Genomic DNA, 15,733 nt, shown 5'->3' on the forward strand with positions numbered 1-15,733 from the left:
GCAGATAAGAGGCTTCCATACACCCGGTGTCCTAGTCCCAGGTTATCTGGGACTGTTCTGTATACAGAATCGCCTGTGAGTGCGGCAAGATCTACATTGAGCAGACAGGCCGTTCCGTGGACACGAGGTTGAAGGAGCATCAGCGACACATCCGTCTTGAACATCCAGACAAGTCAGTCGTGGCTGAACACAGCGTCGATTTGGGACATCACATTCAATTCCACAACGCCTCCATCCTTACCACTGAGACCCAATACACGTATCGCATCGGCAGGCAGGCCACCCCAACAATACGAACAGAGGGATGGGGCTTCGTCTCAGCAAATCATGGAAGCTTCCGGAACATGACGCCAGATCTATAAGGTTACGCAGGTCAATGCACACTCGACAGCTTAGCCTCAAGGCTCTATGTAATGTTGTATTTTAGCGTCCTGTTGCACTGATTTTCGTCCATGATATATATACAGTGTCGGACTTGCAGTGCATCCACTTTTACCTGTCACTTCACANTGGAGGAACCATGCGCAGGTTTTGAATTGGGACAGATAAGATGACTATCTTAACAAGATTTTAGTATACAAAACATTTATTATAACTGACGAATATTTTAAAATGCTTTTTAAATAATTTTACATTGACATAATGGCATGCAATGCAATAGATTAGTGTAAATGGAGCACCTGATGATGACACTATGGTGCCGAAATATGTGAAGTGACAGGTAAAATTGAATGCACTGCAAGACGGACACTGTATATATATCATGGACCAAGGCTATTTGGTCAAGCTTCTTCGGTAGCCCTGCCCTTCCGCCCCATGATCCTCTACCGGCTCTGGCCTACTACCTGTTCTCCCATCTCTACAGACTATTCTCTTCTCCTCTCTATTGATTTCCCACGTTGCTCACTCTCCCTCCCTTCCTGTTCTTATATAGCCGAGTGTTTTAGACTGGTGGCTCAGTCTCCAGCCACCTGCTCACGCTGCTTCCTTGCTCGCGGATTTTTTCTACCCTAAAAATGGAGGCGATACATCCCTCTGAAACATCGGTCCACATGATACCTGTACGGTGTCTCATCCCAAAAGACAGCATTCTTCATAGTCACTCCTGTGAAAACCTCAAATCTTACAAATCACGTGGATTGTTTCATTCAGAGTGTGACTCCAGTCTCTCTCGGATGGCGAGAACTTTGAGAATGAAGTGAACAGCAATTTACAGCAAGAATGTTTTATATACATACGTATAAAACATACTGTGAAAAACATGCGATACAGACAGACTATATGAATTGCACTTTTGTTCTTCAACAGCGAGTGAATTCAGTCTCTTAGGCCCGTCCACATTACTCGTGCTCGTGCGTCAGAAGCTCACTGCTGCTGGAAAATCAGGATCTGGAGCTGACGAAGTGGACGCCCAAACTGGTTTGCATAGAAAGTCTTCGCATTTCTTCACAACAGATATCAGCTCCAGATCCTGATTTTCCGGCAGCAGTGAGCTTCTGACGCACGAGCACGAGTAATGTGGACAGGCCTTTACAATTTTAAGCCTGCAGGATACATACGTATACAACAGTATAACTGTAATATGTTGTAATGATGAATTGTATGTCTTTTAATAATTGTATACGTCGAGAAGTGTCAAAATTTCACTGAAAAATTAAATTTTTTTTATATGTAATGGATATTGCGAATGCCTTCACTTGATAAGACGAACATAACAAGGGTGCTATGATCTATGTAAACACAAGCAATTATCTGTAGTATTTAATTGGGTATTAAACAGATAAATATGCAGTATTCGTTTCACAACATATCTGTCTATTCGGCCAGCCTATTTCTTCTCTCATGCAGTTTGCATTCGAACAAATTCCAGATTAACGGGTAACTATTAATAAATGTGCTATTGTATATTCCTCTGTTTTCTTTTTCGTTTTGCAATTTGCCAGTAACTGGAACGCGTGAAGCAATGTTACCCTAGTATATTATATCGTTTTCTCTGTTTACAAAAGACACCAAATTTAGGCGGACTTCCAATAATCTTTTTAGAGAATTTTTACAATTTGTGTGTGGGTTTGATGAAACATCGGATCTCATTCGCAAGAATTAGGCCTACCCTGCGCTTGCGCTGTAGGTACAGAACTGAATATGGGCAGTTACTTTCTTTGATATGAATTTGTTCATGATAAATTTGGCAGTACTTGTTAAATGAGAATTGCATGAACCATAACAATCCAAAACACGGTTATGCAAAGACAAAACAGTCTCTAAAAGCTATGCCTTGTAGATGATTTCCAGAAACGAACAGAATTATGTTTCTGATCTTGCAATTTCCCTGTAGAAACGGTTGTATTTCTTTCGAATGTAGCAACATGATTTACTACTCTTAGCTGTAACATTGCATGAAATGCTGGATGTACTTGATGGGCCACATATTACGACGACATAGCTAGAGACAATAATTATGCGCGTTGTTAAAAAGGAGGAAAATATTTTCCGGAACATAACTATAGAATTTAGTGATCTCTTGAAGATTTTCTCGCTGGTTACCAGAGAATGGAAAATGTATACTTAGTCCCATATGCTTCAATTTTTTCTACTGATTAATCTTTGATAGACAGTTTATATTCCCATGTATCTGCTTCGATGGGTACAAAGTGGGTACGATACCTCTGCAGTTCAGAACAAGCACCCGGAATATTAGGGAGCAAGTTATTTTTAAAAAGGCTTTTTAATAACCGTCTCGCTATTAAACCTGCTCGTAGAAGGCAGAACACATTAAGCTGCAGTAGGAAGGTATTGTATCTCAGTCAAAAGGAATTTTCGTCTGGAAATACAAAGAAATTACATTTATTTTATGTACATTAAAGCCGTCTTCTGAATGATGATGACTTTGGTTTAGGTGTCGCCTCTTCTTCAAGATCGGAAGTTTCACTGACTGGAAGACTGGTGGGTTTGCTTCTCCCAGGGTACCTCCTGCCAGATGTTCGCCGGCCTGAATCAGACTGTTCTGCGACGACCGGCTCAGCAGATGAGCCAGCAGCTGCTGAAGCTTTGCTGTTGAACCGCCTCCTACCATTGCTGGCAGAATTCTGCTGACTGTTACTAGTGCTTCGAGTCGTTTTGTTGTCTTCTGAGGGCTGGACTGACGATGGGGTGGGATATACTTGCACCACTTTGGGTGACCCACCGTTCAGCTGCAAGAGAGGGATTTTGAGTTTCATGGTCTATAGTTCAAGCAGTTCACCTACTTAATTTCGGATAAACACTTCGCTTTTTAAACGTTACTTTAGATTTTTGGTTTATTTTTTTAAAACTGGAGGCACGCGGTATCGTAGTTGGTAGGAGCACTATGCTACAAGCCGGAAGTTCGCGGGTTAGAGTCCCGATGTGACGAATTTTTCAATTGACCTAATCCTTCCCGTCACATTATGGGCCCTGGGTCGACTCAGCCTCTAACAGAAATGAGAACCAGGAATCTTCCTGGGGGGCTAACGTACGGCCGGCGCGTAAGGCTGGCAAACTTACCGCCATCTGTGAGCCGATTGTCTAGATAATGTGGGACCCTCAACGTCTCACAACCCTATGGGCCTTCACGGCCTGTTACAGGGATAGCTTTACCTTATGTTGGTTTAAAACTGTATTTGTAATTGAATCAAAAGGAAGAGAAGAACAAAACACGAAAGAATGTTAAGGGAGTAAGTGAATTGTGTTATTCACAAAATGGGCGAGATGAGAGGAGTGCGATATGTCTCGCATGCTGCAGACATTAGCACTAAATATATGACGAATAATGTATTGAAAGCATTCGAAGTTGGTGTGGTGTATTTGTGGTTTTCGGAAAATTAAATCCAGTTATTAGAATTTGATTTGTTTCATTCTGGTCCGTCAAATTAATAACATTATGAAAAAGTTAAATAGTTCCATAGAGATTCCAATACAATCTTATCAAACTAACTATAAATATTTTAAAGCATTGGAACAGCTGCTGTAGCTGTAAAGACTTTAGATTTTACACCCAATTGTATATTATTTATATTGTATGTATATAATGTAACGTGTTTGCAATCCAGAAGAGTCACTTCTATGGAAACGCTAGAACAGAGAGTTGCATAGGAAGTAACAATAGCGGCACTGTAATCCCAACAATGAGCCGTTGTGTAGAGAACATCGAATCTCCACGGTTACGACGAATACGCGTAGCGTTCCCACAGAGACAACGCAATAACAATGGGTCGTTGCGTAGGAATCGCGGAACCAACAGAGCAACGTTTCCACTGCTATAACAGAGGGTTCATTTGCATAGCAGCGGCCGAGGGGATAAATAGCCCAGCTTCGGCGAGAAGCAGCCAGTTTTTATCCAGCCGTCTAAGAAGTGAGTGCTAGAAACCGCCGGAGAAGACAGTCCAGTACCGCCGAGATATTGCAAGCAGTAATTGTAACACTGCAAGTGGAAATGACTGTAAGGGGTGTGTAAGGTGAGCGAACGGAATAAATTCGCTATATCAAACAGCGGCGTAAACTTATTTTCAGCGTGACACAAACAAAACGCGCTACAATATATATATATATATATATATAATTGCTTAAGATTTTCAGAGGCANTGGCCGATTGGAAAGCATGGCGAGAAATGGCCGCCATGTGAGACAACTGGGGGAGCGACAGCGACACAGAGATGACTGCTTGCCAAGAGGTGGAGGCACAGAAAGAAGAAGTCCCCGTAGAAGACGCCCCGAGAATACCGGTCGGAGAACCGAAGAAAAGGCGTAGGGACCGGAAACTGGCCGCGGAGCGCCGCCGCCAGAAAGCGAAGGATTCAACGCGGGTAATTCGTGAACCCCAGAAGGAATTGGCCGTCACAAACAGAAGGACAACACGCCGAGAGAAAGCGGCCCGGAGAACGCCAATAGACAAGAGGATGTCCCGTCGCGCGACAGTGGCACGACACAAGAGAGATATCGTGAAGAAGAATCTTACTCGGGGAGCTGGCGGACTCCCGAGGAAACAACTGACCATGGCCGACAAGAAGATGACCCGCCGCGCAAACGTGGCACAGTACAAGACACCCAGATCTCAGGGAGGTCAGTTTGAGTTACGCTCAAGCCCACATAAGGATGAGTCGAAATGGAGACGAAAGGAACTTGAACGCGGGAGGACGGCAGAAGAATCCGCCGTGAAGGGGAAAGACGTAGAACGACCCAAGATTGAGAGTGAAACGATAACAAATACGGGCATCAAAAGTTGGACACTATGGAGGGGCCGACCCCCTCCGAAACGGAAGAAAGGAAATGGCCACTATGGGAGGAACCGGTAACGTAGAAGTACCGACCTCCCCGCATGGTCGAATGAAGACTGAATGAGCGAATGAATGAATGTGAAACAAGGCGACCGACAAATTCTGGACTTTCGGAGTGCTCGGGGCGAGCACCACTGAAGAAAGGGGCGGATGCGGTAAAATGAACTGTGCAAAAAGACGCGCAAAGGACACCAAGACCCGAATGAAGACGTTGCCAGCAAAACACCGCGGCATAGAAACCGAGGGAGAACCTTTAGGCTGTTCGGGGACGAACAACCTTTAGAAGGGAGCAATGTAACGTGTTTGCAATCCAGAAGAGTCACTTCTATGGAAACGCTAGAACAGACCGTTGCATAGGAAGTAACAATAGCGGCACTGTAATCCCAACAATGAGCCGTTGTGTAGAGAACATCGAATCTCCACGGTTACGACGAATACGCGAAGCGTTCCCACAGAGACAACGCAATAACAATGGGTCATTGCGTAGGAATCGCGGAACCAACAAAGCAACGTTTCCACTGCTATAACAGAGGGTTCATTTGCATAGCAGCGGCCGAGGGGATAAATAGCCCAGCGTCGACGAGAAGCAGTCAGTCTTTATCCAGCCGTCTAAGAAGTGAGTCTTGGAACATCCGCCGCAGAAGGGAGTCCAGTACCGCCGAGATATTGTAAGCAGTATTTGTAACACTGCAAGAGCAAACGATTGTAAAGCGTGTGATTGTGCAGGTGTGAAGAACAATAAAGGTTCTACGGAATTTGAGACCCGCGTGAATTTATTTGTAGCGTGACACGCAAAGCACGCCACACTGGTGTCAGAAGTGGGATTTGACCGACAAGATTCGAACTCAAAGCACGCCACACTGGTGTCAGTGTAGCGTGCTTTGTGTGTCACGCTACAAATAAATTTACGCCGGTCTTCCCGGTCTTCCCCTTCACGGCGGATTCTTCTGCCGTCCTCCCTCGTTCAAGTTCCTTTCGTCTCCATTTCGACTCATCCTTATATAGGCTTGAGCGTAACTCAAAGTGTCCTCCCTGAGATCTGGGTGTCTTGTGCTGTGCCACGTTTGCGTGGCGGGTCATCTTCTTGTCGGCCATGGTCAGTCGTTTCCTCGGGAGTCCGCCAGCTCCCCGAGTAAGATTCTTCTTCACGATGTCTCTCTTGTGTCGTGCCACTGTCGCGCGACGGGACATTCTCTTGTCTATTGGCGTTCTCCGTGCCGCTTTCTCTCGGCGTGTTGTCCTTCTGTTTGTGACGGCCAATTCCTTCTGGGGTTCACGAATTACCCGCGTTGAATCCTTCGCTTTCTGGCGGCGGCGCTCCGCGGCCAGTTTCTGGTCCCTACGCCTTTTCTTCGGTTCTCCGGCCGGTATTCTCGGGGCGTCTTCTACGGGGACTTCTTCTTTCTGTGCCTCAACCTCTTGGCAGGCAGTCATCTCTGTGTCGCTGTCGCTCCCCCAGTTGTCTCACATGGCGGCCATTTCTCGCCATGCTTTCCAATCGGCCATCATCTCTTTATGGCTGGCATCGGCTTTTATTTGGTTTGCCTCCATTAGGGCCAGCAATTCTTTCTTCTCCGCTTTTCTATTAGCCTCCGTCGTTTCGTGTTTCTCTCTGATTTCCTTCAGTAGAAGTTCCATCATTTGTTGCATCTCCATTTTGCTGCAGGAGAGTACTTGATGCACAATAATTCAATTATTTGTCGAGGCGTGTTCAAGTTCGTAAAACTTCTGACACCAGTGTGGCGTGCTTTGAGTTCGAATCTTGTCGGTCACGTGTGTAAGTTCAAATCCCACTTCTGACAACAGTGTGGCGTGCTTTGCGTGTCACGCTACAAATAAATTCACGTGGGTCTCAAATTCCGTAGAACCTTTATTGTTCTTCACAATATATATTTTAACTTTTAAAGCATGTACCGCAATATTCTCTTCTAACTGTATTTATGTAAAGGTGTCCCTCTGAAGATGCTCTCTGAAGACCGACACATATAAGAGCATGAATAATTGAAATAAGAAAAAAAGAATCTTTACCAGTCACACTGGACGGAACTATTTAACTTTTACATAATACCAGTTATTAGCCTTTATCAAATCAAGGATTAAAATACGAGCGAGTTATGTGGTATGTAAAAAAAAACATTTGTATACTATGAAGAAACACAAATAAATGTTTCTCTGTACATATTTAGGTACATTGTACCCAACTTGTGAGTTTCATTGTAATCCCTATAATCGTTCTTTTTAATTCTCTTCAAGGAACATATTTGTTTTGTACCACCAAATATTTGAATTCTACATTCCTTTCAAAGAACATATATAATTTTTACCGCCAACGCAATGATAATAATTTATTTATTTATTTATTTATTTATTTATTTATATAGCATGAACTACATGTTTCGACAACAAATTGGGCATCTTAAGGTGCTGCACATTTCTCATATACTATTACCGAACTGCAATGATAATATTTCCATTTTTATACACGGTTCGTACAAGTTATTTTCTATTCAGGTCATAAACTAGACAAAATTTAGACTAGACTTTGGTTAAAATTAAGAATAAAATATTGTGACATGTTTTCTTTTTTATTATATTGTAACGTGTTTACGTTACAATATAATAAAGAAGAAAAGCTATTCTTTTTTCATTGTATTTTATTGTTAATTTTAACCAAAGTCTAGTCTAAATTTTGTCTAATTTTTTAATTGAACAGAAACTAACTTATACGAACCATTTATAAAAATGGGAATATTAGCTTTTCAATTAGGTAATAGTATGTGAGAATTTTGCAGCAACCGCAGATGACACATTTGAGGTTGAAACATGAGGTGCGTGCTATATAAATAAATAAAAAATAATAAAGTATTGTTACGTTAACGGTAAAAGTTATATATGTTCATTGTACATATGCATCAAGTGCAATCCTTAAAAAATTTCTTTCAAAAACATATTATTTATTTAGATCCGTAGTCTTTACTGTCTTCGTTTATAAAACGTGTATTTGTAGGGCTTATTCTTATTTGTATTACTATATATGCTTTGGTTTATGTTATACCTTTCCTTAAATTGATGAATTAATTCCATTAAAATAAACCACAAGCTCATACGTTTCATTCTCTTCAAATATGTCATTCTTTTCTTTGGAATTCCTAATGGAGTGTCCTAAAGTGAACTGAAGAACGGTGTATCATTCCCTGTTGTAAAAAATTTGAGTAGTAAATGAATCAGAAATATTTCATTCTGTGGCCTCCTATATACGCTGGGCTTCAGAGCAGCCTTGGGAATACTAACGATCTTTGCGCCCTGTCATTAGTGAAAGACAGATTTCATAAGATGGTGAAGGAAATGGCCACACCCACACAAACCTGTTGCTCTCGCCTTCTCTTCAGGGCCGCCAGAAGATCTTCGTTGCTTCTGAAGGGTCTGACTCCTCCGCGAACTAGAGACTTCTTGGGAGCCTCAGTTGTTGTTGTGACAGGTATATCTTCTTGGCCCTCTTCTACCTCTCCCTCCAACTCTTCCAGATCCTCCTAAAACGTTTAATTACATTGACAATGATGCAATTAAGTAGCTCTAATTTTCAACTTAAGTGTTCAGTACTGAGGAATTAAAGTTTATTGAAGTCGGTTCACATTCAGAAAATTGTGAACAGTAAACATTGCAGGCATGTGTGTTATAAACAGAAGGCGATACGGATAAACACTGCAATTCTACAAATTTTTTCAGTGAAATGAAAATTTAGTACGACTGGTTGTCAACTCCTGTTGTAGTGGAAGAAGCTTTTGTAATTATCACAAATTTACATTTAGAACTGGGGGAATTTCAGACAATGTAGCAAAAAAGAAAAGAACAAAATTTGTGTTATTGTATTGTTATAAAGAATAATATGAGTCAATGCCTATTATAGGGAATATGATGCGATCAAAAATCATTACAAACTTAATTACTCTGAGAAAACCTACAGTCAGCCAGTTATTTCAATAAAAATACAAAATAATAATTGCAATCTATATATATAAAAACACTACACTTTAAATTAATACAATTAAAGGACATGAACGTAAAAGTAAAATAACAACCAAATGAACAAGAACTCATTCATTCATCAGCAATCTGTCAAGACGAGAGGTCCACAGTCTCTTCCAAAACAGTTCCTCCACTTGATGCGATCTAGAGCTTTCTCCTTCAGATGAAAATATCCTCTTCTGTCCCCAAGGTCATCCAGCATCATCTTACGTCTTCTTCCTCGTCTTCTGGTCACTTCTATTCGCCCCTCTATCTTTCCTTCAATAACTTCTTTTAGAAGGCAGTTACCGCGTAAGATATGACCAATCCAATTAGCCTTCCGTTTTCTTATTCCTCTGCTCACTGACTCTAAACAACACTTCTTCATTTCTCACTTAATCGGTCCAACTGATCTTCTCCATCCTTCTCCAGCACCACATTTCGAAGCTTATATGCCCTAAAATTACAAATCATGTTATCAGGTATCAACGTAGTAAAAATGTCCGCAGAATATTCATTTCTACAGGACTCTCGGTTTGCATCAGAGAATGATGATAATAAGTTGCATTGCGAATAAGTGATATTAGCAGTTTCCCATCTAAATATGTTTCTAAGAGCACGGTCGTCCATGTTGTAAGGCCGTGTATTTCGTTGGAACAAATCGCCTCCATATATAAAGCCAAGTAACACTAGCAGAAGCAGGTGTGAAGCTTGCCACCTGCTTGTACTGGTTTCTATTCCAGCATCTCTCCGAGACGAAAGGTTTCCCGCTGTACAACTTTACAACCCAGAAGACCAGTCTCTTCTTACCCACCGCTGTGACAGGCTTCAATAATAAATGTCTTTTGTCACGTTTTAGAGGGTTTTACTTTCGGTAAATATATGGCGGCTATATGATGTTGTTATGTGTACTTAATCACAATGGCTTTCACACTTCTTTAACCAAAACGAAACACGAGTAATCTGGAGTTGGAAAAAGTTTATATAAAACAAGAATTGGCAATATATGTAAACCGTCGGTGGATATTGTCACATGCAAATATCGGATGGTGCCAGACGTTGTTGACATTCAAAGTGCTGAGAGTCACGCACTAAGTATTCAGGCATTCTTTAGAATGAGTATGCATACATGCGCAGTAAATCCATTCAAAGCCACAATAAACACCTCCACACTGAAACATGTGTTGAACATCAAATAAAATACAAAATAATGTGCTTCAAAGCAAGGTCATTTATAAATTAATGGCGAACAAATTTATGAAAGGAATTTCTTTCCGCGTGTGTCGCAGGCGTCTGGATCCTAGATCATTTACGCAATGGAATCGCGGGTTAGAACAGTGCTCGGGTCATGGGCGCATGGCCACGTTACGGGCCTAACTCACTCGATTTAGCCGAGCTTTTCTGGAAAATTTCATTGCCGTGTCCACAAGAGGCCTCCACTGGACTCCGTTCTGAGCCAGATCAATCCAATCCATACCACCCCATTCAGTCTCTCTAAGATCTATTTTATTATTATCCACTCAACTACGTCTTGGTCTTTCTATTGGTCTCTTTCCTTCTGGCCTTCCAACCAATATCCTATATGCCTTCCACTTCTCCACATTAGTGTTACACGCCCAGCCCATCTCATCCTCCTTGGCTTTATCATTCTAATTTTGTTTGGAGAAGAGTACAATTTCAGTGTTACGACACATCTGTTCTTCTGTATATTCTTACTTCTTACATAAATTTCTTCCGTTATGATGGGCAATAACGAAACCCTCGTTTCGAGGTAAACCTAGGGCAGAAGAGATAATGAGGCCACTGTATCTGAGGCTTTCTGGCCCGAATCTTACCTCGGTATTACACTGAAAATATGACGAGGTCACCGAGCTATCTGCCTTAGCCACTAAGGCCTCTGGCTTCTGTTCGCCCCATTAGTCTTACACGTACGCGACTGCGGGTTTTAATGGGTTTCCTCGGTCTCTACAGGCAAGTGCCAGAATAGTACATCAAATTTTGCCATGAAAACTTCCTTTCACAATCTTTACACTTCATTATTAACGAATTTTCCTACCATTCGACTCCGTGTAGTCTATGCTGCTGACAGTGTCTTTAAATACACCATAAATAGCGAAACAAACTTATCAGTAAGCAGATAAGCAGAATATATGTATAACGGGGCGAGGCAGGTCAGCAAGAAATAGACCTACATGAAGAACAAGAACTACGTGAACTACGCCGTCCCAGTAGTACACAAGCGCTGGAAATATGCAGACACTACAGTTCAGCCTTGACAATACTGGCATATAAGCTCGTACATACAGGGGGTGAACAAAACAAAAGAAACACCAAGAAATTGAGAAACAGGATTTGTGTTGGCTACACTGAAAGAACCTCAGTTGGCAACACTGCATGTTCTTCCGTTTGGTTGCACTCTGTAATGCTCTTGTAAGTGCACTAGGGATTGTGTTGAGTGACAGTCCGTATGAAAGAACCGGAAAATGGGAGACGCGTCCACTTTTGAAAGCGGACAAATCGTTGGTTTGCGTTTAGCTAGAGCATCTGTGACAAAACCTGTCTTATTATTAGGTGCACTGAGAGCGACCGTTTCTAAAGTTGTGTCGGCATACACGAATCATGGGAAGACAACATCAGCAAAGAGGCCAGTGGGTGAAAATCAACATTCCGATAAAGAGATCGTCGTACCTTGAGAAGGGTTGTTTCGAAAAATCACAGAACTACAGCAGCACAGGGCAGCATAACTAAATATTCATCTTGAAGACCCTGTTTCCACAAAACATGTTCTACATGAGCTTCAGATATCCAACATCTACGATAGGGCTTCAGTTGCTAAACCTCTGATTATCCAGAGTAATGTCAGATGGCGTCACGATCATACAACCTGGACATCAGACAACTGGAAACGCGAGCCTGATATGGTCAGATGAGTCGTCCTTCACGCTGTTCTCTATATCAGGAGGAGTTTACTTTTGGAGAACACCCAGAGAAGCCTACAGTCCGGAATCCTTGGTTCCTACAGTGAAACATGGAGCAGGTTCTGTGATGGTTTGGGCAACAATATGGTGGTACAATATTCTGTTAGTCTCATTATTACCTTTCATGGCCGAATTACTGCAAGCGAGTACGTGGCCAGATTGTGTGATCAGGTGCATTCCAAGATCCAGACGTCATTTCCTAATAAGGATGAAGTTTTCTAACACGGCGGTGCCCCCATTAATACAGCTGGAACTGTTCGGTCATGGTTCGAAGAGCATGAAGGTGAATTTCAACATCTTCCCTGGCCAGCACAATTGCCAAATTTGAACATCACTGAACCACTCTGGTCAGGTTTGAGACTACAGTGAGGAGCAGGTTCCCATCTCCAACATCTCTAAAGCAACTAGAAGATGTTCAAGGAGAGTGGTATGAAATTCCGCTAGAGACGGTTCAGAACTACTACGGGTTCATTGCAAGAAGAATTGCGGCTGTCTTGAGAGGAAAATGTGGCCCAACACCATATTACTAAAGAAATGTTCACAGTATCTGTAGTGTTTTATTTATTTTGTCCAGTCCAGCTATATGAATGGGATGAGGGCCTTGCGACTTATGTTATACGCTTTCATTGAAAATGTTTTGTACAGCGATGAAGCCGGAATGATCATAAGATCGGCAGGCTTCTTCAGATAACAAGGAAAATACGAGTATATCCCTACTTCAGCCATGTATTGATGAGATCAGCTCAGCTGTCGGTCGTCAGGTTTGCATTTTGAAGGGTTTTAATTTTGAATATTTCGTTACTGTAATTTGTTTCTATAATAAAATGCCGAGATAGTGACTTAAAATCCATGTATAGTGGGTCCCTTGTCACCACGGCATGGCGCGTCCTCAGGTTGCGGATGGAGGAAACGGCCTCCAGCTTTGGAGGGAAGCTGCGAATATATTGAATAAGCAGTCGTGGACAGCCGACTAAGTAAGTAACTGACTTAAAACATCTCGTGATCTATTTCTTTTTCTTCCTTTCCGGTTCATCACTCTTAATGATTACACAACCGTAGCACTTTATGCGGTTAATATCCCCAGCAATTGAAATAGTGTCACAAATTAACTGAATAGAAGAAAGCAAGAAGATTAGCTGGCTCACCTACACACGTGGTTTGGAAGGTTACAGCTTTTGCTGCAGCAGACCGAATTTCGGAGCAGTTTTCGCAGTCTACACTTGGTTTGGATAATGGATTTCTGGTTCAGAATTACATAGATATACTTTCTTTCCCTATAGGATTCCTGGAACGCAGCCATTCGTTATATCCCCATATGTGCCCGGAGTAAAAATAATTACCCTTATATCTTCCCACATCCTGCAGAAACGTAGAAATTAATAGCACTAATTCCTTTTCATATTTTTAAAAACCAAACATTGCAACACAGACCTGATACTTTCTTTGGCGTGAAACAAAATATCGATCCAGTTTTAAGAATAAAAATCAGTTTCTGTGGGGCGTTCAAATTACAGAACACGTACCGGTTCTGGAGGGGGTTCAACTGGCTTAGCGGCTGTTTGCTGCTTTACTCCAGCTCCGCGGTTACCAACGAGAGGCGAAGGACCCCTCTGTCCACGTGTGCTGAGAAGCGATAATCTTCCCCTACCCGTTGTGGGCGCAGCAGGAACCGGTGCTGGTTCAGCATCTTCCTCGTAGTCATACTCATTGCCGTGATCGTTGCTTACTGGGGCAGCCGTCGTAACCATCAGGACAGTCGACAGGGCCACAAACAGTCTACATGAGAAACAAAGGTTTATATTGTATTCGTGATGGAAGTGAGGTGGTGAGCGCAGATATTGAGGTGGTGAGCGCGGTTATTGAGGTGGTGAGCGCAGTTATTGAGGTGGTGAGTGCGGTTATTGAGGTGGTGAGCGCAGTAATTGAGGTGTGCTAATTAACTTGAAATTCAGTGTTAGAAAATAAACGAAAACATTTTTAATTAAAACAATTAGCGAAATACGTGGAGACGTAGAGCGATTTCAGAATAAATGAAATACCGATCTGTCTATCTATCTCTCTATCTATGGCTCTACAGCCCTTTCTTGGGCCTTGGCCGCTTTTTTCAGTCTCTTGATCTTTTTACACCGTAGGTAAAACTCCTTGGACGGGGGATAAGCCCGTCCTAAGACCACTACCTGCACGCAGGACATCACAAACACAGAATAAAAACACAGACATTCATTCGTTGAGTGGGATTCGAACCCACGATCTCAGTGTTCGAGCGGTCGAAGACAGTTCATGCCTTAGACCGCTTGGCCACTGTGAACGGCAAATGAAACACCTACAGATAGCAATATAACTTTATTCAGTGTTTATGAAAGCTATGTACGCCTACATTCATAAGCTCACAAACGTCTTAGTTACTGTCGGTGCCTGACAGATGGCTTGATCGTCAAACGGTCTCTTGATATAATTTGATAACATTTGTGTTTAGTTTTACTTATACAATTGTAAGGTCTAGTATAGGAATATACACGTACAAGTGCATTTGCTTTCGACATTGGCAAAACAATGAAGTGACGTAGTAGACAGCACGACTGCTTTTGGTCATTGTTCGTAGAAGAGTGTTTTGGCGCCACATTTACCTAAAGCATTTATAAAAATACGGGAAAGCGAGGGCAGAACGGAAGGACTTGAGAAGTGATGATACGACTCACATATGCGATAAAAGTGGTGAGAAAGGAATGTAGGAAAAGAAGAGACGAAGATAAAGCTGTGATAATTCATTTATGAAATGAAGTGACTGTAATTTTTAACAGACATCATGCTACAATTTACACACGAACACAAACACTAATCTACAGAGCAGATACTTAGAAGCTGATAATCTCTAAGCCAATCATGAAATTTGTAGGACAAGAATGGTGAATTACTGTGAGTTTTAGTGCGATACTCAAGTTGAATATAATTGTAAAGTATTCTAAGTGGTCAACAAGTGTGATGTTCTAATGAAAACAATACTTAATTACTTACTTATTCATGGAGCTGAGCCCTTCTGGAGGAGCCGCCAGTTCTGCAGCTACTCAAGAATTTCCTAGCATTTTATGGAACCCGAAGGTTCATCATCGTGTTCACAAGAGCCCTCCTGAGCCAGATCTATCCAATACATACCATCCCAACCTATCTCTCTAAGATCCATTCTAATATTGTCCACCCACCTACGCCTTGGTTTTCCCTATGGTCTCTTTCCTTTTAGCTTTCCCACCAACATCCTATACGCATTCCTCGTCTCCCCCATTTGTGCTACATGACCTGCCCACCTCATCCTCCTTGACTTGATCATTCTAATTATACTTGGAAAAGAGTACAAGTTATGAAGCTCCTCATTGTGCAGTTTTCTCCAACTTCCTGTGACTTCATCTCTCTTTGGTCCAAATATTCTCCTCAACACTCTGTTCTCAAACACCCTCAGTCTAT

General features: G+C 42.0%; 1 protein-coding gene across 2 annotated transcripts in view; it reads right to left on the reverse strand.

The window, feature by feature from the left end:
* Positions 1–1,467: 1,467 nt before the first annotated feature.
* Positions 1,468–15,733, reverse strand: part of LOC111864736 — a 55,083-nt gene continuing 40,817 nt past the window's right edge. For both annotated transcript variants that reach the window (XM_033751564.1, XM_023852225.2), the window contains 3 exons: positions 13,798–14,050; positions 8,657–8,821; positions 1,468–3,191 (listed from right to left, as the gene is read on the reverse strand). In XM_033751564.1, coding sequence (XP_033607455.1) covers positions 2,859–3,191; positions 8,657–8,821; positions 13,798–14,050 — 751 coding nt within the window. In that variant the 3' untranslated portion in view covers positions 1,468–2,858. The remainder of the gene's footprint in view (positions 3,192–8,656; positions 8,822–13,797; positions 14,051–15,733) is intronic.

The sequence above is a fragment of the Cryptotermes secundus genome, unplaced genomic scaffold (assembly GCF_002891405.2).
Source record: "Cryptotermes secundus unplaced genomic scaffold, Csec_1.0 scaffold724, whole genome shotgun sequence".
NCBI classification, from domain to species: domain Eukaryota; kingdom Metazoa; phylum Arthropoda; class Insecta; order Blattodea; family Kalotermitidae; genus Cryptotermes; species Cryptotermes secundus.